At 37.2% G+C, this 24,674-nt stretch overlaps 2 protein-coding genes across 2 annotated transcripts in view; both read right to left on the minus strand.

The window, feature by feature from the left end:
• Positions 1–6,940: 6,940 nt before the first annotated feature.
• LOC125679771 (52 kDa repressor of the inhibitor of the protein kinase-like) lies at positions 6,941–8,098 on the minus strand. Its single transcript, XM_048919237.2, has one exon. It carries the CDS (start codon positions 8,096–8,098, stop codon positions 6,941–6,943), a length of 1,158 nt encoding a protein of 385 aa, XP_048775194.2.
• A 4,261-nt stretch (positions 8,099–12,359) lies between these two features.
• Positions 12,360–24,674, minus strand: part of LOC125682166 (vesicle-trafficking protein SEC22b-like) — a 16,159-nt gene continuing 3,844 nt past the window's right edge. Inside the window, exons 2-5 of the mRNA XM_048922561.2 lie at positions 22,247–22,362; positions 16,541–16,701; positions 15,938–16,084; positions 12,360–13,513 (exon numbers count right to left, since the gene is read on the minus strand). Coding sequence (XP_048778518.1) covers positions 13,359–13,513; positions 15,938–16,084; positions 16,541–16,701; positions 22,247–22,362 — 579 coding nt within the window. The 3' untranslated portion in view covers positions 12,360–13,358. The remainder of the gene's footprint in view (positions 13,514–15,937; positions 16,085–16,540; positions 16,702–22,246; positions 22,363–24,674) is intronic.

Below are 24,674 nucleotides of genomic sequence, written 5' to 3' on the forward strand. Positions count from 1 at the left end.
GCAGATAGAATGATGTAATCTAAGTCCTTGAAAATCTTGGCCTAATAAATCTTCATCAGCGAAAATCTTGGGTAATAAATCTTGGCGACGCTTGGGAAATCTTGACAGCGTTTTTTTTTTTTTTGTTTGAATCATTCGAACATGCAACTTGGCCAGGGCAATCTTGGCGACGCTTGAGAAATCTTGACTGCGTTTGGAAGTCATATATCCTGGCGCAATGCAATCCTGACTTTGCCAGGATTGAAAATCATGACCGACCAGGTTATCAATCCTGACTTGGCCATGTTTGAAATCATGACCGACCAGGATTGAATGGTCAGGTCATCCTGACTTGGCCAGGATTGATAATCATGACCAGGATTGGATGGCCAGGTTATCAATCCTGGCTTGGTTATGTTTGAAATCATGACCGACCAGGTTTGGGTGGCCATGTTATAATCATGACCTGACCGGTCAAGATTGGATGGTCAGGATAGAAAATCATGGCCAGGTCAGGTTTGAAATCCTGACTTGGCCAGGATTGTAATCATGACCGGTCAGGATTGAATTACAATGAGATATATAGAACATGACTTGGGGGTCCCCTATGGCTTTAATCATGACCGGTCAGGATTGAATTACAATGAAATATATAGAACATGACCTGGGGGTCCCCTATGGCTTTCCATACAATCCTGGCTTGGTTATGTTTGAAATCATGACCGATTGGATGACCATGTTATTGGCCAGGATTGAAATCATAACCTGACCGGCCAGGATAGGATGTGCCAGGATGACCATGTTATTGGCCAGGATTGAAATCATAACCTGACCGGCCAGGATAGGATGTGCCAGGATTGAAAATCATGGCTGGTCATGTTTGCAATCCTGACTTGGCCAGGATAACATATCCTGGCCGGCCAGGATTGATTTACAATGAAATATATAGAACATGACCTGGGGGTCCCCTATGGCTTCATGACCGATTGGATGACCATGTTATTGGCCAGGATTTAAATCATAACCTGACCGGCCAGGATAGGATGTGCCAGGATGACCATGTTATTGGCCAGGATTGAAATCATAACCTGACCGGCCAGGATAGGATGTGCCAGGATTGAAAATCATGGCTGGTCATGTTTGCAATCCTGACTTGGCCAGGATAACATATCCTGGCCGGCCAGGATTGATTTACAATGAAATATATAGAACATGACCTGGGGGTCCCCTATGGCTTTCCATAAGAAACTGACTATTCAGAACGACTTATGAGGGTAATCGGTGGACAATGCTAAAGAGAATACAAAATGAACCTCCAAACTAAGCTGTAAACCAACACTATTACTATACATAGTATGATGTTATGTCATGTATCAGAAAGGAGAGACTGTGAACATATTGTATAATGTATTACAGTGTAGAACGTGACAATTTTTCTAATCAGTCTAGAAATTTCTCATATGATTCAGACACTGTACGTAGGAAAGTACATATTGAATACACTAACGCTACAAATATCAATTTCATCTTCTTACGGCAAGCCCTGTGCCATACGTGTAGTAGCATTATCAGGGACGTCGACGTCCCTGATTATATGAAGAAATTAAATAGGCTACTTGTAAGTACTATTACAGTATTGTAGTTAACTTCACCCTTGAATTTAAAAGAATTGATTGAAACAGAAATTCCGTTAAAACAACGAAATGCCCCTTGGTTCACTCTTTAAAAGTCTGCAAGTGAAATATACATCCATAGTACACAGGACTGGCTTCAGAAGCATGCATGAAAAATCCGTGCAGTGATCTGACGTCTATTTCTGTTAACAGTTCACAGTATAAAACGAATTTTTATGCATAATTCAGTCAAAACTTGGGTACTTGTTGATAACATACATACACATATATGCACTGAAACAATGTGACATTTACGGAAAGTAATTTAAAAAAAAAAAAGAACATCAAAGATGTTTTAAGCATCTCGGTGATTTTCACAGTTGATAACCCAGCTTCGTGATGTTTGAGGATAATGCTTCGAATAGCCAGCGATAGTCTACGACCTCCTTTACCATCGGGCGCCATTGTGAAAATAATATACTGTGGCTGAAAAAGTGGGTCACGTGACATAAAGTGCACGCTTTCTGCACGGTACGGTACGCTTTCGGGCTTTTGGGGGCGGGGTTTGCATAATATTATCCTGCACGCTTTCTGAACGGTACGGTTCGTTTCTTGAACGGTACGGTTCGTTTCTTGCACGGCACGGTACGGTACGCTTCTTGAACGGTACGGTTCGTTTTTTGCACGGTACGGTACGTTTCTTGAACGGTACGGTTCGTTTCTTGCACGGAACTGTTCGGTTCGTTTTTAAGGTGTAGTAGCACGTTTCAGGGTCTGTATATCACTGAAGATTACATTTAGACTTCGACCGTCTTTTAAGTGTCAACCAACGACAAACCCGATAGACAGGAAGACAAAGCACCCACAGGATGCCGAGTGATAAATTAAGCGTTTGTCATTGAGATAATGGGTAGGAGTGTCGCGGAAAATATCTGGCTACAGCTAACTTGGATCACTGTTATCTGAATTTTGATCAGTAAATAGATATGAATTGAAAACAGGAAAAAAAAATCTATATCTTTATATATAAATATATAGATAGGGTATATTTTTTCTCTCTTTTCTTTTGTATCTATTTATTGGTCAAAATTCAGATATCTGTGTTTGGATAATGCGCATTTTTTCTCCTGAAGCTTTGTTCAGTTCTGATAAACCCCTTCCCCAGACCCTCTACCGGACAAAAGGTCAGGGGCGGATCCAGGAATCGCGGTTAGGGGGGGACACAACTTTATGAGGCATTAGGTATAGGGGCCGCCCTGATGCCCCCGGTGGGTCCAGGGGTAAGCCTTGGTGGGGGCCCAGGGGTCGAAGTCCCCGGAAGCTCCTGGATTTTACAGATTTTATAGGGCTTGAAATACATGTATGTCTCCTATGTAGTTATTTTTACTATTTTCTGTTATTTTTAATAAGGTGAAATTAATAAAATGACACAAATTTTAAGGGTTTTGGAAAATAAGTAAGTTCTCCCAATTAAAGTAATTCAATTTTGTCATTTTTTTCCCCGAGGGTTGAAGAAATTATTGCTTCTTTTTTTGTTTACATTTTTCTAAACAAGAGTCTACTATTTACCTTTTTTCGGGTCGGGGGGGGGGGGGGGGGCGTCTGCGCCCCTCTTAAATCCGCCATTGAAGGTGGGGGCCACTATATGGGGACAATGGCATTTTTACAATATTCACTGTATATCAAAAGGAATTAGGTGAAGGGGTATATTATTTGAGTAAAGGTATAAGCTAGAACTGCCATGGGTAAGTGATATGTTTATGGTATGTTTGGGTGTTTTGGTGTAAAAATTTTAATGGCGGTGGGCATGTGTTATAGCCGGGAAACTACAGTTAGCAGAAGTGACTGATACCTGCAGCAGCCCTTAAAGGTTAAAAAGTATAACTGTCAGCCACTACTGTCGCCAGAGGTGTTACTTCAGGAATGTCAGACTGTTGAAGGTGTCAGTAAGTGACGCATGGATGAAAGTGTATTCAGTTTGGATGTGACGTAGTGTGTTCATGGAGAACACATGGAGCATTTGACACCGGCCCAGAGTTAAGCCTCGAACCACCCCGCCAGCAGACAAATTCTGACCTGACATAGTGCCAACACCACACAAACCAGTACGATGATAAAGGATGATGAAGGGGAGAGTGAGCGAAAATACAACCAAGTGCAAATGGCCAGTTCCTACCCCAACTGGGGCATCTCTACAAGATACGCGGAGTTCGGACCATAAGCAATTTAAAATCACACTTACACATCGTTAGTATATCCAGTGGATGTGATACAGTTTAACATTGCTGGTACAATAGTGTTAGTGTTGGTTGTGGATATGGTTAGGAGAGTCTGAAGGGTAAAGGGAGTGACGCCTGCTGCGTGAAGTGTTTGTATGAGGTTTGTTCTGTGATGGTTGTGTAGTGGACAGTGTAATAGGTAATGGGCGACTGTTTCTGGGACCTGGCAGTGGGTACAATTGTTGTTTGTGTGCCTGGTGTACTGACCTAAATCGCCCATTAGATTGGTTTTCCCCACCCTCAAGTGGGACCGCTGGGTCATAGATGGCTGCACCTGTTTTGCCTGTGGTGGGTTTTTTGCTTCTATCAGTGTAGATTTTTTGGAACCCTTGGTAGTGTATGTCTATGTGTTGCAGTGCCATTGCTTTGATTTATAATGGGTTACTGTGTTTTTTGGTGATTGCACTGCCGATATTGGTGCAAACTGTAGGAGGAGGAAAAGCCCGTGGAGCCATTGGTAACAATTGTTTGGTTGGTGGCTCGGGTAGCCCATGAGTGTTTGCAAATTTCCATATTTGGTTGCCCAATGGTCCATTTCTCCTTCCTTCCCCCCATCTTTCGCTGGAGTTGGTGTCAGTTTATGCGTATGTACGAGGTGCTTGCAATAATGTATTTGCAGGATTTGTTTTGTCGGAGGAGATTCTAACCCAGTACATTAGAGAAAATTGGAGTCTGCGTAGGTTAAGTGGTAGTTCTCCCGATTCCATTAGGACTGTGCTTTTTTCTGTGCTGTGGTGAGTTCTAAGTGCAATCTACGATTGGATCCTGTCCAGACTTTAAAGATAGGACTTGCAACCTAAGTTGTAAGCCTGGCAACCATAGTCAAGTGTAGATCTAATAAGATTTGTAAAGCATTAGAAGAGCCTGAAACAGAACGCATAAGGTTGAGTATTTTGCAACATTTAATTTTGAATTTTTCGACGTGAGCTTTGAATGTCATGTTCGTCGAAAATGACTCCCAGAAAGGTTACTTGTGACTCTACCTTGATTTCTTAGGTCGAGTTTTAGCTGGAATTTCTAGTTAATGTGCGTTTGGTTAGTTTTGCCAAATAAGATGGCTACAATTTTTTGTTGCGACAGCTTGAAACGCCACTGGATGGACCAGTTTGAAATTTAGTCCAGAGTGCTTTGCAACCTAATGTTGATGATTTTGATAGAGCGACTTGTGCGATGAATTTGCGTGTCATCTACAAACTGTGAGAGATCAATCACTTGGTACGGTTGTTTTTGGTGTTGTATTGTGGATGATAAGTCGTTGATCATGAGATTGAAAAGTGTAGGACTGATAACAGCACCCTATGGTGTACCATTATCCAAGGTATGCGGATCTGAATTGGACTGGTTTACAGTGACCTGTAATTTCTGTCTTTGAGGAATGACCTGATGAAGCAGGGTGTGTTGCCAGTGATGTGGAACTGATGACGAAGCTTATATATAAGTTCATCATGCCAGACCAGATCGAAGGCTTTGGAGATGTCGATGAAGACTGCTCCTGTGTATTGACTGTTTGCCATTCCTGTTAGTACTTGGGTTTCCAGCAGGACAAGATTGTCTATTGTACTGCGACCTGGGCGGAATCCACTCTGTGCAGGGTCGAGTTTGCCTTGTTTATCTAGAAACCATCTCAACCTGGTGTTTAGCATTTTTTCGAAGGTTTTGCACAAGTGTGATGTTAGTGATATTGGTCTGTAGGAATCAGGAACATAGTGATCCTTGCCTGTTACAGGTATTGGAATGACTATGGCATTTCTCCAAGATGTTAGAAATTGGATTTTTGTAAAGAGTTGATTGTAGAAATGAAGTATAATGTTCGTGAAATTTGGAGGGAGGTGTTTTAGCATGAAATATCAATTCTGTCCCCTCTGGGTGCAATGTTGTTTTTTTTATGTATGAGAGCTTGCTTGAGTTCGTGCAATGTAAATGGTAGATTGAGTGTTCCAGTGTTGGGACCTGTGTCTGAGACGTGGAGTTTGTGTTTGAATCGGTCCCTGACTAGTGCATGTGCTGGATTAAGGTTGGTGTTTGAACTAGCTTGTTGAAATGTTTTAGACCTGCCTTGCCTTTTGAGCGGTATGCGTTTTGTGTTGTTGGAAGAGTTGTAAAGTTTAGGTAAATATTCTTTTGTGGGATCGAGTAGGACTTCTACTGCGCATCGGATTGAGTTGATTTTCTTATGCGTATTGGATTGAGTTGATATTTTTGTAACGCTAAATTTCATTCGTCATTAAGTATTACCCAATAGTCATGATTCACCTTTAACTATAAGTTACCGTTCAAACTGAGTAAATCAGAGCAGTGTACAGTTTTACATTTTTACTTTGAAGATCTGTCCAGCTTCTATCAGGTGCATCTTGTGGTACGTAAGAATCATATTTACTTAGGCCTTACTTTACTATAATATTTTTGTGTATCACGCTTTATAATCTTAATTGCAACGTTGATACTTTATTGTGTCTAAGTATATTTTCAGAATTTGTTTGTGACTTCAAAGGTCAGTTTCTTACAGAACATATTTTTCTATCATAAATGTATGCTGTATTATTCGTAACTTATTGTCAACAGAATCTAAATTATAAATTGTACTCTTTGTTTAATACAATTGTTATTTGTTTTGCTTATAGATCAATGCCTTATACATTTCTACAAAAATAAGTCAACATAAAGCCGAATCACGCCGTCTTCCTTGCTGCTCGGTTACATATATTGGAGCCGCTGACCTCTATAGTTGCTAGAGGTAACAAATGACATTTAGACTCGCGTCTCCCTTCGATCCATTTAAGAAAACTGATAAAAAATGATTCCTGTAAATTCGTGGATTCTTTGTCTGTTCTATCTAATTTCCAATCCTAACGTCATTTTATCAAACTCTTAAGTTACATGGATATATAAATCAAGCGCGGATCCAGAAATTTTTTCCAGGGGAGGTCGAACCTTTTCACAAAATCGAACCCGTGATATAATGTTCAACCCTTTATTTTCCAACTCTCGAAGGAAACGCTCTATATAACCACTGCACCACGCGGGCGACCTTTTTGTCGTGTATTGATGTTTTCTGGTAGGAAGTGTTATTTAGCTAAAGAGACTTGACTGAAATAGTCTTCGTTTTCCTTGCCTGATAAATGATTGTACAATTTCCTTTTGGTCAATTTCTAATGAATGGTGAAGATGCATTAGTGCAAGCCCAGTCAATCTGTCCTCTTGCATAGTACTGCGCATGTAACTCTTGATGCGTCTTAATCCAGAAAAGGATCTTTCGGCCTCACATGTTGTGATAGGTAAAACACATCCAATGTGAAGAAGAATTTTCACGTTCGGGAAAACGTCCCCATCTACAAAGTTGAAAAGATTGAGCAGATTGCAGAGCTTGTCTGAAGTTTCTTTGCTCATGTTAACACAATAACGTCTCCAATCTCTGAGTTCTTTCTCCAAGTCCTTTACAGAAAGACAAGACAGGTCGCTCCCCCAAAATATTAGTTCTGAGGCAAGTTTGGACAATTCCTCGTGTGAAATATTTGTCACATTGACAGGCAACAAAAACCATATCAAATATGCCGCCAGATCTTCTTTCTGAAACCTCGTATTTAATTCACTGAGGAAAAAGTCCAGAAATGGAATGGCCACGACAGATCTAAAATAATCTTTTGGATTACTTGTGGAGACATTTTCTCTGTGTTGCTGCTTGGAGCAAACCCTTGGGGTTTTGATCACTATATCAAGGTCGTCTGCAATTTGTTTTGCATCTTTAAAGCAAGACTCCAATTCGGTACCTACCGCTCTACGAATTTCTTTGATCCTATCCACGTGTTCCTCAATTAACTTATTTGCAGTGAAAATGTCAATATCTCTTTTCTGAAGTTTAAGAGTCAAAGGCTTTATTGTATCTAGGACATACCTTACAAACACAAATGTTATCAACATAGAAAAGGACGTCATTGAAGCCAAAAGCCCTTGTGCGGTCACTTTAATTTGTCTATCCCAAGACCAGTCTTCACTGGTACTTTCATCAAGGTTTTGATTGAGAATGTGCTGCAGACATTTGATGACGAACTTGTACATAGTGTAGAACACATCAAAGCAGATATGACGCTCAACCCACCTACAGAGTCGAACTAGTTTCTTTCTGGAAGAATCTACAGACCCATCATTTTCTATAATAGTCTCAAGAAACCCTTGTCGTTTAGGGGAACTGTCAAAGAAAATAAACACTGAATTAAGGACATCTATCATATTCCTCACAAGGGGTAATGTGCAAGCTGAAGCGATGCTCAGATTCAATACATGACTCCGACAGTGTGTGTACAAAGCTAATTGGTTTAGAGACTTGATTCGTCCCTGACACCCCCGTTTTTCCGATGCCATTGCTGCTGCACCATCGTATGCTTGCCCTCGCATGTTCTCAATCGGAATTGCAAAGCAAGCATGCGGAGGATTTTAAAAAGTTTATCAGCAATTATTTCCCCAGTTCTGCCTATATTTGCAAAGTCAAGAAATTCCTCCTTAATGATGGCAGGGTGTTCTCTAGTATCTAGAAATCTGAGACACAAGACTAAAACTTCTTTGTTAGCATACTTGTCAGTTACCTCCCTTGTAAACCCTTCAAAATTTTACCTTTGATGTGATTTCCAATGAGTTGGATAACCTCATTCTGAGTGGTTTTGCTGGTATATAAGGCATTCTGTTTTGATTTTTGTAATTGAGACCAGAGCTGCTCATCATGCTTTGCCAACAGCTGTAATATTACCAGGAAATTGCCTTTATTTGAGGAATCACTTGTGGTATCATCTCTGTGTCCTCGGTGAGGAATATTTTGTTTCCAACAAAGAATGATCGCATCTACTATTTTCTCAAGCAACTTTATGTTGTGCTGATACTGTGCCTGATTTTGCTGATTAAGTTTATACGGAAGAGACAAAGATGGCACTTCGGATGTCATCTTGGTTGTGTGATAAACAGATTTGGCACTCTTGTGGTGTTCTGAATTTTGATGCTTTAAAAGGGCAGATGTTTTTCCAAGGGCTTTCTTATACGCAGTAAAAGGTTGGGCAACAAATGTATTTTTATGTTGGACATCTGACTGAGGAAACATGACACAAAACTTACACAGACCGCCATTTAACAGTTTGCTGAAGGTCAACCATGAAAACTCACCCCCACCCCACTCTAGATCCGCGCATGTAAATCTAGTTAAAAGTACAAAATGGCAGTGGGAAGTGAAAAATACACACCACAGAACCCACAGACTTTTAGGAATACTTCTTCTCTAGGACTTCTCGATGTTTCTAACATTTTCTCTGAAACAATTTATTTCATCTCCTCAATATAAAGAGTTCTTGTATGATTTCCAAAATAGATTTAACTTTTGTGTTATAGTCATATTACATTGCTTTATCGGCATTGGTAAGTTAGTCCGGTAACTATAATAATGAAAGGGTTGCGATGTTGTATAGTATAGCCATTCCCCAAGCCACCCCCGGGAAAAGGGCTGTATAGTAGTTTCCCCCCGGGAAAAAGACTATATAGTAGATCTTTCCACACGGAAATGTGGCTATATAGTATGATTTCCTCCTTTTATAGCTAGATGACACCCCCCCCCCCCCCCGGGAAAACCTACTACATGTATATAGTAGCCCCCCCCCCCTCTTTTCATTACGTCTACGTCGGACCATTCGTATATACATATTCTTTCCATTCTGAAATTAATCCTTTTCTGGCTATTCATTTCTTTTATATCCTGAATGGAAAGTTAATTTCCGAATCCCCTTGATTGGGATTTTTGGTAACAAACATAATTTCATTCGGTCGAATGTTATGTAAAACAATCATATATTTAGAATGTAAAATCAGAATATTTCGTGCTTGTAAAACAACACCTATTTAGACAACTCAGAATTTGTTAGTTAAAGAGATAAGTATTTATCGTACGAGGAATCAAAATTGTCTCTCTCCATTTGATTGACACAAAAACCTTTCAAACAGATAGTGGAGCCAAATTTAAATTCTACAACTCTGTTGATTGTCTACCCCTGATTCCAAATTGCTGCTACTAAGGAATCAACTCGCTCTCTCACTAGACATAATTCTTACACCTCATTAGGAGAAAGTGGGATTTTTCAATTACCCGGTAGAAGTTTTTGAGAGGAAACTTTTTCTCCAACTGTTCTCGGGTCATTGGTGGATTAATAGATGAGAACATGTTATCAATATACATGTAATCGTAACTATTCCAGGCGGTGCAACTCCCGGCTGTACTGTCAGTACTTTGATTTATACATATTCGTACAAAATTTCTCCATAGATGAATTTATTTTGAATCTGACAGATGGATAACATCATCATATTTTTAGGTCACATATTAATTGCCATCTGTTTTCGTCCGTTAACATTTGAACATTTTCAGCGTCTCCTAAACTATTAGGCCAATTTTGACCAAATTTAGTGTGAAGCATCTGTAGGGGAAAGGAAACTTAAATAATGAAATTCATTAACCCCCCCCCCCCCCCCAGGGTCATGAATTTTGGGTAAAAACTGTTAAAATTGAAGCAATATTTAATTTTTTTCTCTCTACTCCTGGGATCTAGCAGACAAACCGAGTATATTGTTATAATGACCAAGGGTGCCTCTACCAAAATTGTGAAACTCATGGCCCATGAGTTAGGGGTTCAGGCCCTAGGGTGGGGCCAATATGGCCATATAGTAAAAATGTATTACTATAAACAATAGAAAATCTTCTCTTCTGCCTTTATATATATATATATATATATATATATATATATATATATATATATTATATTTCTTTTTATTCAGAGTAAAAAAAAAAAAATATTTAAAACTCTAAACACTTTGTAGAAATATTTCGACCGTGTTACCGGTCTTCCTCAGTCGTGTTTATCTGTCACAGCAACGTAAGGGACCGGTCAATATTTATTGGGGGGTTGGGACTGGTGCAAAATGCAATAGGACACACATTTATTTTGACTTGCATACTGATAGGGTTCCAACATTTTTTTTTTTTATTTTCAACAGATAGGACAGCTATATTTTTTTGCAAATGTATCAATAAACCAAAAATATTATAAAGTATTTCAAACTTTTAATTCAACTATCTAACAAATGATAATACTGAATTGTATGCATGCTTTATTTCATGTCCAAGTTGAATATACTAGAGACAATTTGCAATAAAATACTGGACCTTTGAACATTTTCAATATTAAAACGTGTAATTAAAAATCACAAAACAAGTATTCAGCTGTGAATAAAATTGCAAAAATTACATTGATAATTTGATAGTTCGCCATTACTACTTATCATTGGGTCAAATGCGGTCTGAATTGCTTCATACCGAGTGTTAGGCCGTTTTGGCACACTGATTTTGACTACGGATGACTCTGTTTACTTGATCAAGATGTAGGGCTCACGGAGGGTGTGACCGGTCGACAGGGGATGACGTTGAAATAAAACAAGAGGTACTGTGAAAAATGCTCACTAAGATTACCCCCCGCTTACCCCAAAGGGTGTTGATAATAGGTATAAACTACCTCTTTTCTGAGTGTAAAAAACAAATGGCATGACAAACTGAACCATATTGCTATTTCGATGTCCAGTGTGTGTGACCTTTGACCTTTTGACCCCAAAATCGATAGGGAACATTTTCATCCCATGGGTAGTCCATATGTATGATATGGTGACTGTAGGTGGAAAGGAAAACGCTTTAGAGCCCGGAAACCATATTGCTACTTCGATGTCCAGTGCACTTGACCTTTGGACCCCAAAATCGATAGGGAACATCTTCATCACATGGATAGTCCAAATATATGATATGGTGACAGTAGGTGGAAAGGATAATGCTTTAGAGCCCGGAAACCATTGCGTCTACAGACGGACGGACGGACAGACAGACGGACAACCCGATTCCAGTATACCCCCCCCCCCCCCCCCACAACTTGTTGCGGGGGGTATAAAAAATATGCTGGAGTTCCTCATTGACAATATCTTCGTGGTCTTTGGTGATCAGGTCTTCCAACAACATGTTGGAATTCCCATCGGCACGAATTGTACTCCTTTGTTAGCTGACTTGTTTTTATATTCCTATGAAGCAGAATTTATTCAAAAACTTCTACGTGAGAGGAAAAAATCTCTTGCTGTGGTCTTCAATTCGACATTTCAATAAATCGAAGATGTATTATCTATTAACAATAATAATTTTCATTCATATGTCGATTCAATATACCCTAGTGAACTTGAAATGAAAGACACCACAGAGTCGTCCACTTCTGCTTCATACTTAGATATTTTATTGAAAGTAGATATTAACGGCAAACTAACAACTGATCAACTTCATGACAAACGGGATAATTTCAACTTCTCCATCGTCAACTTCCCATATTCATGTAGCAGTATTTTCTGCTAACTTCAACAATACCACTACTTCAGTAAGGATTTATGTATGAATGACTTATTTAATTGCAACTAATCAGAAACTATAATCTTATAACTGAAGAATCACTTTATTCCAAAGAGTCATAACAAATTCATGATTTTGAATAAGTCAATGAAATCATATCTGTAAATATATAAGCACACTATATACATACATTAAGCTTTCTCTCACAGATCTCTCAGAAATAAACATACAATAAATAAACTCTAATCATCTGTAAAATCAGTTCTAGTTCTGAAACCTTTCTGGTACTTTCTGGTTATACTTCTCATGGAGGTTAACTATGTTTTAATTTCAGTGAATTTCATAATGCTGATTTTTTCAACACTTAATAAATGAACAACATTACTAAGTACATAAATCCATGAACGTCATTCTACCGGTATTACATTTTCAAACATTCTCACATTACACGACAGTTGTCTCAGGGAGAAGGCCAAGTTACACAGACTTGTGCCCAATCTCAATTGTATTCAGTATCTAAAGTGCATTAAAATAGGGTGAAACCAACAGAGAGTTGTGATTATTGATAACCATAAATAATACAACCTCAACAACTCAAGCTTATAGATGAACACGAACAGGAGCACATAATGAAAAGTCTTACACACAAATACGCCACACACCACCTAATAAAGCATGAAGTTATAAACAGGAACACATAATGAAAAGTCTTACACACAAATACGCCACACACCACCTAATAAAGCATGAAGTTATGCTTGAACACAATAAGAAATCAAACAGAGACACGAGAAGAATGTCCCTGTCATTAGAACCATGTATACACCAAGCATTGCCTAATGAGCTCTCTGTAGCACCTGCTCTCGCGTACATAACCTAAATAAAAATAAGGGTTTCATTAAAGTTGAAATGTATTGTGTGGTTCCAGGCCAAACTCGGTCTACATCACAATAGATGTTAATCATACTTCTTCCTGTTGCTGGCTATTAATCAGTTGCTTGTATGTTACAGCACGATTCGACTTCCTTTAAATGTTTGATTTTACTATTACTGAAGCATTTCTTGGTCATGTTAATCAAAATATCACCAAATCATGTATCTGAGGAAGAGCAGGAGAACGATTATTACAATCACTATGGCTGCTATTTTCGCGTATGTTGATCTTAGGTTAAGGTAGCGAGCATCTTTCTTATATTTCTGGGACAGCACTGACAAATTACTGGCCTTACTGTCCAGGGCTACAAAGAGAAATAATAAAGAAAATTAGCACATAAAAAATAACAAGAGGTACTGTGAGCAATGCTCACTAAGAATACCCCCCGCTTACCCCAATCTCCAAAAGGGTGTTGGTAATAGGTATAAACTACCTCTTTTCTGAGTGTAAAAAACAAATGGCATGACAAACCGAACCATATTGCTACTTCGATGTCCAGTGCACGTGACCTTTGACCTTTTGACCCCAAAATCGATAGGGAACATCTTCATCCCATGGGTAGTCCATATGTATGATATGCTGACTGTAAGTGGAAAGGATAACGCTTTAGAGCCCGGAAACCATATTGCTACTTCGATGTCCAGTGTGCTTGACCTTTGACCTTTTGACCCCAAAATTGATAGGGAACATCTTCATCCCATGGGTAGTCCATATGTATAATATGGTAAATGTAGGTGGAAAGGATAACGCTTTAGAGCCCGGAAACCATATTGCTACTTCGATGTCCAGTGCGCTTGACCTTTGACCCCAAAATGGATAGGGAACATCTTCATCCCATGGGTAGTCCATATATATGATATGGTGACAGTAGGTGGAAAGGATAATGCTTTAGAGCCCGGAAACCATTGCATCTACAGACGGACGGACAACCCGATTCCAGTATACCCCCCCACTACTTGTTGTGGGGGGGGGGGGGGGGGGGGGGGGTATAATAAAAATATACAACTGATTTGAAATCTCTGAAATTCAAATTTCATTTTACACATAAGCTCTGGAGGACTTGGACTTTGTATTTCTTAAAATTAAAATACAGATACAATGAACAACCAGTTACAATCTCTGAACACTTCTTAATTTAAGCTTAATAATTTGTTCCTACACAGATTTGTTCAATTTGCATATAAGCCTTGATGACTTGGTCATTGTATGTGTTACAATAAAATACAGATAAATTGAACATCTAATTACAATCTCCAAAATTCTGTTTAATTTAAAGCCCCATCACTTGATACCATACAAAATTAATATTTTGGGGACAGGGGGTAAGAGTATAATTTCCTACATCCCCTATGAGAATACAAGTACTTTATACATGTATATACACATACTTTTGGTTCAAATTTTTACAATTTTCATTTCATTTTTGATATCCTTTCTGAAATGCATCCTTGGGACATAAGACTACCATGCTTATATGAACCAACACATGTCAAGTCCAACATTTTTATGCCCCTGAGATCTTTGGGGCATATTGTTTTTGTCCTGTCTGTCATTCTGTAATTCTGTCTGAAACTTTAACCTTGCTAATTCAACTTTTGAACAGTAAGAGATAGAGCTTTGATATTTAACATGAGTATTCCTTGTGACAAGACCTTTCCTTGGGTACCAACATTTTTGACCCTGTGACCTTGACCTTGGAGTTTGACCTACTTTTTGAAAACTTTAACCTTGCTAATAACTTTTGAACAGTAAGTGATAGAGCTTTGATATTTCACACGAGTATTCCTTGTGACAAGACCTTTCCGTTGGTATTAAACCTTTTGACCTTGACATTTGACCTACTTTTAATTTTTTTTTTTTTACATTGGTCATAACTTCTAAATGGTAAATATTAGAGCTTTCATATTGTACATGAGCATTTCTTTTGACAAGATCTTTCTACTGGTACCAAGATATTTGCCTTTGTGACCTTGACCATCTTTGGAATTGGCCATTATCGGGGGCATTTGTGTTTCACAAACACATCTTGTTAAAATTGGGGATAACACACACTTGAATAGATTTCCAATATTTATTATGTGAATTTTAACAAAAAAATCTGAAAAATCTATTATCAAAATAGAGAAAATCCATTTCTGGAAATTGTATTCATTTTCCCCAATACTTTGCTAATCAATTAAGGTATCTAATCCACAATACACCTATTTGATTGTTATATAATGCAAAACTTGATATCAAATGAAAAATAATTAACATACCGGGTACACATTTACTCACCAAAATAATTTTCAAAATTGACAGGACATATCTGTTATAGAGATTAACATTAATCCCTATGAGAAAAATACATTTCTGACATATAAAGTCAATTAGAATATCATTTCCAAAGAAAGCTCACGGTGAAAAGATTTGTATTACCGTGATCTTTCAAAACATGCAAAGAAAAGTAAAGGTCATCATACAAATTTTGAAAATATTTAATATTTTCTAAATTTCTACAAGGGTAGATAACTTAGATAACAGAACCTAATTCTAGGCATCATCTACTCTCTCACTGCCATCTTTATCTCATAAAACTTGGGACATTGTTTTCACAAAAGAATTAGTGCTACAAATATTGACCTTTTCTGAGAATAAATGTTTTTATGGATCAGATACCTTAAGAGACCATTAAGTTATCTAGCACAGCAGTAGTGAGAACCATTCAGAATCTACAAATATACACTACCAGATAGAGATTCCCCTCGCACAAGTACATCTTCGATATTCTGCACCATTATCCTGTGTACATCTTGTAACTCTGTGTTGATGTTGGAAAGATTCTTTCGTGCTCTGGAATCCATGTAATTTTTTCTTGACTTCTTTATATATGAATCTGTAAAAGTAAAAAAGAAACTATCAAATTTATGTGAAGCAGCATGATACGTTCCTAAGGGCACTTTTAAAGTGTTCAGGATATAAAAACAAAGCAACAATTTACATGTAGACAGATCAATTAAAACCCCACAGGGATAATTAGTCATTGCATTGATTTTATAACAGGTGACAACTTTCATCGTTTAGATTGAATATACGATCAAAATGATTTAGATGATGAAAAAACAACCAGCACTAAGATTTTGCAAATTGCTGGTATATGTGAGGCAATGTTATAACATGTACCAGCATTTCCCAATCACAAATCATTCTCAAGGCATAGGACCCTGGATACTACAAAGAAATAGTATCTGGCAATCATTTGAAAGACAAAAACCTTCTAATTAAATATCCAGAATCATCTGCAGACTTGACAGTGTAACAAATTGTACCTTTATCTTAGTAACCTACTTACCAAACTCTATAAAACTATATGGCCTGGACACAGAATCCACTTTCTGTCCATAATGTGAAGTAAACTCAGTGTGTAAATCCTCTAAGAAGGAAAACGCCAGTCTTTTTGAAAAGGACTGCTCACACAGCACCAGAAAGCAAACACCTCTCTCAATCACGTAACTGAAGTACACAAACAAATCATAATCAGCAAAGAATAATTCAAATTCACTTCATTGTTTTTGGTTTATTGATGCCTACAATATAGAAATCTTCATTTGATAAGTGACTGTATAAAAGAACTAAAATTATTACATGTTTATACAAAGGATGAAAAATACAGAAGGGTCATGATAGGTTAAACAGAAACCACAAACAGTTTAATCATGGTGTGAAACATCCTAAGTATGTTGTTAAAACTTTTCTCTCGCCACCAAATTCCTTGGTACTCTAGAAAAGTTTAACAACATATAATTAGAACATGGAATGTTTCTGGGGCATACAATGTCCAATTTATTTATTCTGTACTTTTTTAAATACTCTATATTGCACGGAATCCATTTCTAATGATTGCCCCAATAAAGAGGTATAGCGCCCTTTCCCAAGATTTCGCCTACTACCATATTTAAATGGAAAGTACCTATTACTATTAATAGATTTACTACTTGACCCAATGGGTATGTATTGAATGTAGGAAACCAACTTTATGAAATAAATATGAGGAACAGCTTTTACATGTTTACCATATAAAATATTTCCCTAATTTTGCATTAAAAATTCACCAGAAATACTTTTTATTAATAAACTATATACAAGATATTTCTCTTCTACTACTTCACAACCACCTTCCCTGCTTACATGCATATGTCACTATAAACACATCAAATATTTTTCATAATCTTTATATTTTCAATTTTTTTGACATTTTACTGAATCGTGTATCAAGATATTTTCTTGACTGTTTTCAAGATTTTTGTTTCATGAAAGGTGTAGATTGCTACTTTAAATTCATATGTATAATATGGTAATCAAAGAGGTTGGAACAACAATGAGTAGATCTACATGTATACGTTTATATCTGGTGTGTATATTTTGTGGAAATTACGATGATTAAAAATTAACTAGCTGAAGTGAAAAAAATTATCTGGAATTTGGGAGAATTGAACCGGAGACTCTTAACGCAAAAACAGTTCAGCATACACCACTAGGCTACGCACGTTATTGTGAAGAACTTCTGTCTTATGTGTATATATCGCCACTTTGCAGAGTCTTTTGGAAGATAGGATAACTAGATTAAATTATCAATTTCTAATATGAAGACCAAGTTAAACCAAACAGATTTTAATACGACAGTATACTATGATATCAAAAAACCAAAACCCATTAAAGATTTCTCTGGTTTAAGTTAGTTCAAATACACAAACACATATTTTTTCAATGCCAATTCAGTAATTCTCCATATATCCCATGCAAAATAAGTAAATTTCATTGATCTTCTTTGCGATATTTATGACTGTTTTTGCCAGGAACTAGTATAATTGGTATTTGTTTACTACTAGATTTACTAAATATCATGGACTATTGAAACAATTTGGATGTTTGCAAATGCGCTATATTGTAGGCCATGTCGTATACTAAGTGCGCTATACCTCTTTACAACAAGAGGCCCATGGGCCACATTGCTCACCTGAGTCACCTTGGCCCATATCTGAAGACTTTCCATATATATTTCCATGTAAAACCTTGGTCCCTATTATGGCCCAAACTACCCTTTGCAAACTTGAATCTACACTATGTCAGAAAGCTTTCATGTAAATGTCAACTTCTTTGGCCCAATGGTTCTTTTAAAGCTTTTTTCTATATTTGTATGTAAAACTTTGACACCCCCCCCCCCACTTGTGGCCCCATCCTACCCCCCGGGGACCATGATTTGAACAAACTTGAATCTGCACTATGTCAGAAAGTTTTCTTGTAAATATCAGCTTTTCTGACTCAGTGGTTATTGAGAAAAAGATTTTAACTATATATTTGTATGTAAAACTTTGATCCCCCTTGTGGCCCCATCCTACCCCCGGAGCCCATGATTTGAAGAAACTTGAATCTGCACTATGTCAGAAAGTTTTCATGTAAAAATCAGCTTTTCTGGCTCAGTGGTTCTTGAGAAGAAGATTTTTCCTATATATTTGTATGTAAAACTTTGATCCCCTATTGTGGCCCCATCCAACCCCCAGAGCCCATGATTTGAACAAACTTGGATCTGCATTATGTCAGGAAGCTTTCATGTAAATCTCAGCTTTTCTGGCTTAGTGGTTCTTGAGAAGAAGATTTTTAAAGTTTTTCCCTATATATTTGTGTGTAAAACTTTGATCCCCCCCTTGGGGCCCCATCTTATCCCCAGGGGCCATGATTTGAACAAACTTGAATCTGCACTATGTCAGAAAGTTTTCATGTAAAAATTAGCTTTTCTGGATTAGTGGTTCTTGAGAAGAAGATTTTTAAAGTTTTTCCCTATATATTTGTGTGTAAAACTTTGATCCCCCCCTTGGGGCCCCATCTTATCCCCGGGGGCCATGATTTGAACAAACTTGAATCTGCACTATGTCAGGAAGCTTTCATGTAAATCTCAGCTGGCTTAGTGGTTCTTGAGAAGAAGATTTTTAAAGTTTTTCCCTATATATTTGTGTGTAAAACTTTGATCCCCCCCTTGGGGCCCCATCTTATCCCCGGGGGCCATGATTTGAACAAACTTGAATCTGCACTATGTCAGAAAGTTTTCATGTAAAAATCAGCTTTTCTAGCTTAGTGGTTCTTGAGAAGAAGATTTTTAAAGATTTTTCCTATATATTTGTATGTAAAACTTTGATCCCCTATTGTGGCCCCATCCAACCCCCAGAGCCCATGATTTGAACAAACTTGAATCTGCATTATGTCAGGAAGCTTTCATGTAAATCTCAGCTTTTCTGGCTTAGTGGTTCTTGAGAAGAAGATTTTTAAAGTTTTTCCCTATATATTTGTATGTAAAACTTTGATCCCCCCTTGTGGCCCCATCCTACCACCGGGGGCCATGATTTGAACAAACTTGAATCTGCAATATGTCAGGAAGCTTTCAGGTAAATTTCAGCTCTTCTGGCCCAGTGGTTCTTGAGAAGAAGATTTTTAAATGACCCCACCCTATTTTTGCATTTTTGTGATTATCTCCCCTTTGAAAGGGACATGGCCCTTCATTTGAACACACTTGAAAGCCCTTCAACCAAGGATGCTTTTGGCCAAGTTAGGTTGAAATTGGCCCAGTGGTTCTGGAGAAGAAGTCGAAAATGTGAAAAGTTTACAGACAGATGGACAAACAGACAGACGGACGCCGGACAAAATGTGATCAGAATAGCTCACTTGAACCTTCGGTTCAGGTGAGCTAAAAATAGATAAATTCTTTAAATTAACTACTATAATGTGACTGTTGGCGTACTTTGTTCATAGGTCTGCCTAATGTCTAAAAGATATGATAGTCTTGCTTTTGGTCTGCCTAATGTCTAAAAGATATGATAGTCTTGCTTTTGTTGGTATTGTGTAGAATCAAATGAGAGAAAGACAGAGGGGGAGAGAGAAAGAGGATTATGACTGACGATAAATAAGAGAAAGACAGAGGGGGAGAGAGAAAGGGGATTATGACTGACGATAAATGAAAGAAAGACAGAGGGGGAGAGAGAAAGGGGATTATGACTGAGGATAAATGAGAGAAAGACAGAGGGGGAGAGAGAAAGGGGATTATGACTGACGATAAATGAAAGAAAGACAGAGGGGGAGAGAGAAAGGGGATTATGACTGAGGATAAATGAAAGAAAGACAGAGGGGGAGAGAGAAAGGGCATTATGACTGAGGATAAATGAGAGAAAGACAGAGGGGGAGAGAGAAAGGGGATTATGACTGAGGATAAATAAGAGAATTTTCTAAAACTCTACAGTCTGGATAAGTGTCATTTTCAGCTCCGCTGAGTTCACGATAAATTGAGAACACTAATACTGTAAACCCACTTTCATTAGCGTGAACAAAATCACGGCAAATATTTCTCATCGTCAACCAGTCCTTGAATGTCTGTTATATGCCTGAAAAAAGGCTGGATCGCGAAAATTACTTGCTGTGAACCATTTTACCATAGGTGATTAAGGTGAATCATGAAATAAAGTAGCCGTGAATAAAAGTTAGTTGACAGTATGTTTTATGGTTTTTAACCTACTCATAATAGATTTTTTATCTACTCGTTATAGATTTTTTATCTACTCATTATAGATTTTTTACCTACTCATTATAGATCTTTTATTTACTCATTATAGATTTTTTATTTACTCATTATAGATTTTTTGCCTATTCATTATAGATATTTTATCTACTCATTATAGATTTTTTACCTACTCATTATAGATTTTTTATCTACTCATTATAGATATTTTACTTACTCATTATCATCTTCACAAGTCAAGGGTTATTGATTTGTTACCTCGCACTAATAACGAATCAATAACCCTTGACTTGTGAAGATGACTCATTATAAATTTTTAACCTACTCATTATAGATTTTTAACCTACTCATTATAGATTTTTAACCTACTCATTATAGATTTTTTATCTCCTCAATATAGATTTTTTACCTACTCATTATAGATTTTTTACCTATACTCATTATAGATTTTTTACCTACACTCATTATAGATTTTTTACCTACACTCATTATAGATTTTTTACCTTCTCATTATAGATTTTTAACCTACTCATTACAGTGTGCGAAATTAACCATGGACCGATAGACAATGTCTATAGAAAATTGAGTCGGTCTATAACGATCGAAATAGCTACCGACCTGTCTATAGGAATTCTGAGTAAAAAACTGGTTTCCCGCCGCTTATTAAACATATATGAGAAGCAGGACCAGTTTATATGTATTACGCTTATGTTAATTTCTGTTCAACCCTTAGCTGTAATAAAATGTTCCACAATGTAATTACAATACATTCAAATCAGATTATTCCATTTCAATGGGGGGATCAATTTGATATTTACTTCATTGTACGTCATATTCGTGCAAATTTGAAATGTCCTTTTTTGAACGATTAAAAATATGTGGAAGGTGCACCACGCCCTGGAATCAAATGGAAGGCGGTCAGTACAATAAGTTCCAGCAAGGCTAAAGTCACAGAAAATTATGAGAAAACGAAATGTAGTAGAAGTGACTTAGATGAAGAATCAGACAGTGAAACTGAGCTGTAACAAAAAGAAAAAGAAGATGATATTCTAATTGAAAAGCTTGTGCATGAAATTGAAAAAGAATATAATTAAACTATGAATGAATTACCAAATCGAATTTGTGTCTATTATTCATTTTTGTAATAACAATGAATATTGCATGTTAAATTTCGGTCTATAGGAATTTGTTGTGGTCTATAGGAAATGAAATGACTATGGACCAAAAGTCTATAGGATTTCAAAGTTAGTTTCGCACACTGCATTATAGATTTGTTTTACCTATACTCATTATAGATTTTTTACCTACTCATTATAGATATTTTACCTACTCAATATAGATTTTTTACCTACTCATTATAGATTTTTTACCTATTCATTATAGATTTTTTTATCTACTCATTATAAATTTCAATTTGTTTATAACAGATACACTTACAGTTTTGCCTGCATTTCTTCCTTCAATATTAAGTCGTTATTTCATAACAATACTCACTGAAAGATATAGGGTCCAGTTTCCAGACTGCACCTGGCTGGGGGTTGTGGATCTTGAGCGAGTTTCCTAAACAGCTGTTTGGCTTGATTCTGATAGTCCATCAGGTCTCTACCTTGCTGTAATACAACACACTAATCAATCATCTGTAGAATGTGGTGTACCTACATTGTATCAGTGTAATACAACACACTAATCAATCATCTGTAGAATGTGGTGTACCTACATTGTATCAGTGTAATACAACACACTAATCAATCATCTGTAGAATGTGGTGTACCTATATTATATCAGTGTAATACAACACACTAATCAATCATCTGTAGAATGTGGTGTCCCTATATTATATCAGTGTAATACAACACACTAATCAATCATCTGTAGAATGTGGTGTACCTACATTGTATCAGTGTAATACAACACACTAATGAATCATCTGTAGAATGTGGTGTCCCTACATTGTATCAGTGTAATACAACACACTAATCAATCATCTGTAGAATGTGGTGTTCCTATATTATATCAGTGTAATACAACACACTAATCAATCATCTGTAGAATGTGGTGTACCTACATTGTATCAGTGTAATACAACACACTAATCAATCATCTGTAGAATGTGGTGTCCCTATATTATATCAGTGTAATACAACACACTAATCAATCATCTGTAGAATGTGGTGTACCTACATTGTATCAGTGTAATACAACACACTAATCAATCATCTGTAGAATGTGGTGTCCCTATATTATATCAGTGTAATACAACACACTAATCAATCATCTGTAGAATGTGGTGTACCTACATTATATCAGTGTAATACAACACACTAATCAATCATCTGTAGAATGTGGTGTACCTACATTGTATCAGTGTAATACAACACACTAATCAATCATCTGTAGAATGTGGTGTCCCTACATTGTATCAGTGTAATACAACACACTAATCAATCATCTGTAGAATGTGGTGTACCTACATTATATCAGTGTAATACAACACACTAATCAATCATCTGTAGAATGTGGTGTACCTACATTATATCAGTGTAATACAACACACTAATCAATCATCTGTAGAATGTGGTGTACCTACATTGTATCAGCAGGAAATAATTAGGGTTTGGCAATTTACTGATGTATTGTTACATAACATATAATGAAGCTGTGCAGCAATATCTGATACAGACACTCCCCCCCCCCCCCCCCCCCCCCCCTTCCTCCTCTTTTCACAGAGTCAGGTTTGATGTTCAGCAATTAAATCAGGATCAACGAACAATAAGTGTATTTGTATGAAAGATCCTGTCTGCTCTGTAAAGCATTTTGATTGACAAATGAATAGTAACAAGAGGCCCATGGGCCACACTGCTCACCTGAGTTACCTTGGCCCATATCTGAAGACTTTCCATATATATTTGCATGTAAAACCTTAGTCCATATTGTGGCCCCAACCTAGCCCTGGAGGCCATGATTTGAACAAACTTGAATCTGCACTATGTCAGGAAGCTCCTCTGGCCAAGTGGTTCTTGAGAAGAAGATTTTTAAATGACCCCACCCTAATAATGCATTTTTGTGATTATCTCCCCTTTGAAGGAATCATGGCCCTTTAATTGAACAAACTCGAAAGCCCTTTACCCAAGGATGCTTTTGGTCAAGTTTGGTTATAATTGGCCCTGTGGTTCTTGAGAAGAAGATGAAAATGTGAAAAGTTTACGCCGCCGCCGCCAACAGACAACAGACAAATTTTGATCAGAAAAGCTCACTTGAGCCTTCGGCTAAAAATGCTACTTGTAAACTATCCTCAGCAATTGTTGCAATTTTTTGGTAGAACAACAAATTAATTTGTTCACAACTAAGTATCACAAACAACAAAAGCCTGTTGGACACACTACTTTGTGATTTTTTCCCCAAACCATTTATTCCCATGAAAAATTTGACTCCATAATGTGACCCCAACCTAGTCCCAAAGCATCAAAACATAACTGAACTTTAATTCACACAACATGTCGATGCCTCAACACCAATATGACTAACACGACCTTGCTGTTCTGGAGAAGGTCAAGGTCACAATATCATATATCATGGTACGAAATGAAAGGTCTTGTCATAAGAAATCTACATGTATATTAAACAAGAGGCCACAAGTCTTAACGATCACCTGAGTATCTTGGACCATACAGCAAGTCTCATATCTGCATATAAGCCTCAATATAGAGCAGTGATTCCGAAGGTCCGTCAGACATTGGCAAATGTCTGGTAATTTTTGTTTTGGTCCGATCAATACCCTAAGGATCATGAAAACAATTTTGGTATAGGCCTTCCTGCTCTACATGACTATGTATTTTGGCTTTTTATTTTATTTTATTTATTTATTTTTTTACAGATGTGCAGTTGTACAGAAGATTTTTGAAAATTGACCAATTTGTGTCAG

The sequence above is a fragment of the Ostrea edulis genome, chromosome 2 (genome assembly GCF_947568905.1).
Source record: "Ostrea edulis chromosome 2, xbOstEdul1.1, whole genome shotgun sequence".
NCBI classification, from domain to species: domain Eukaryota; kingdom Metazoa; phylum Mollusca; class Bivalvia; order Ostreida; family Ostreidae; genus Ostrea; species Ostrea edulis.

Bases quoted from the DNA above. Each gene is read 5' to 3' on its own strand.
- LOC125679771 (XM_048919237.2), bottom strand. From the start codon at position 8,098: ATGATAGATGTCCTTAATTCAGTGTTTATTTTCTTTGACAGTTCCCCT.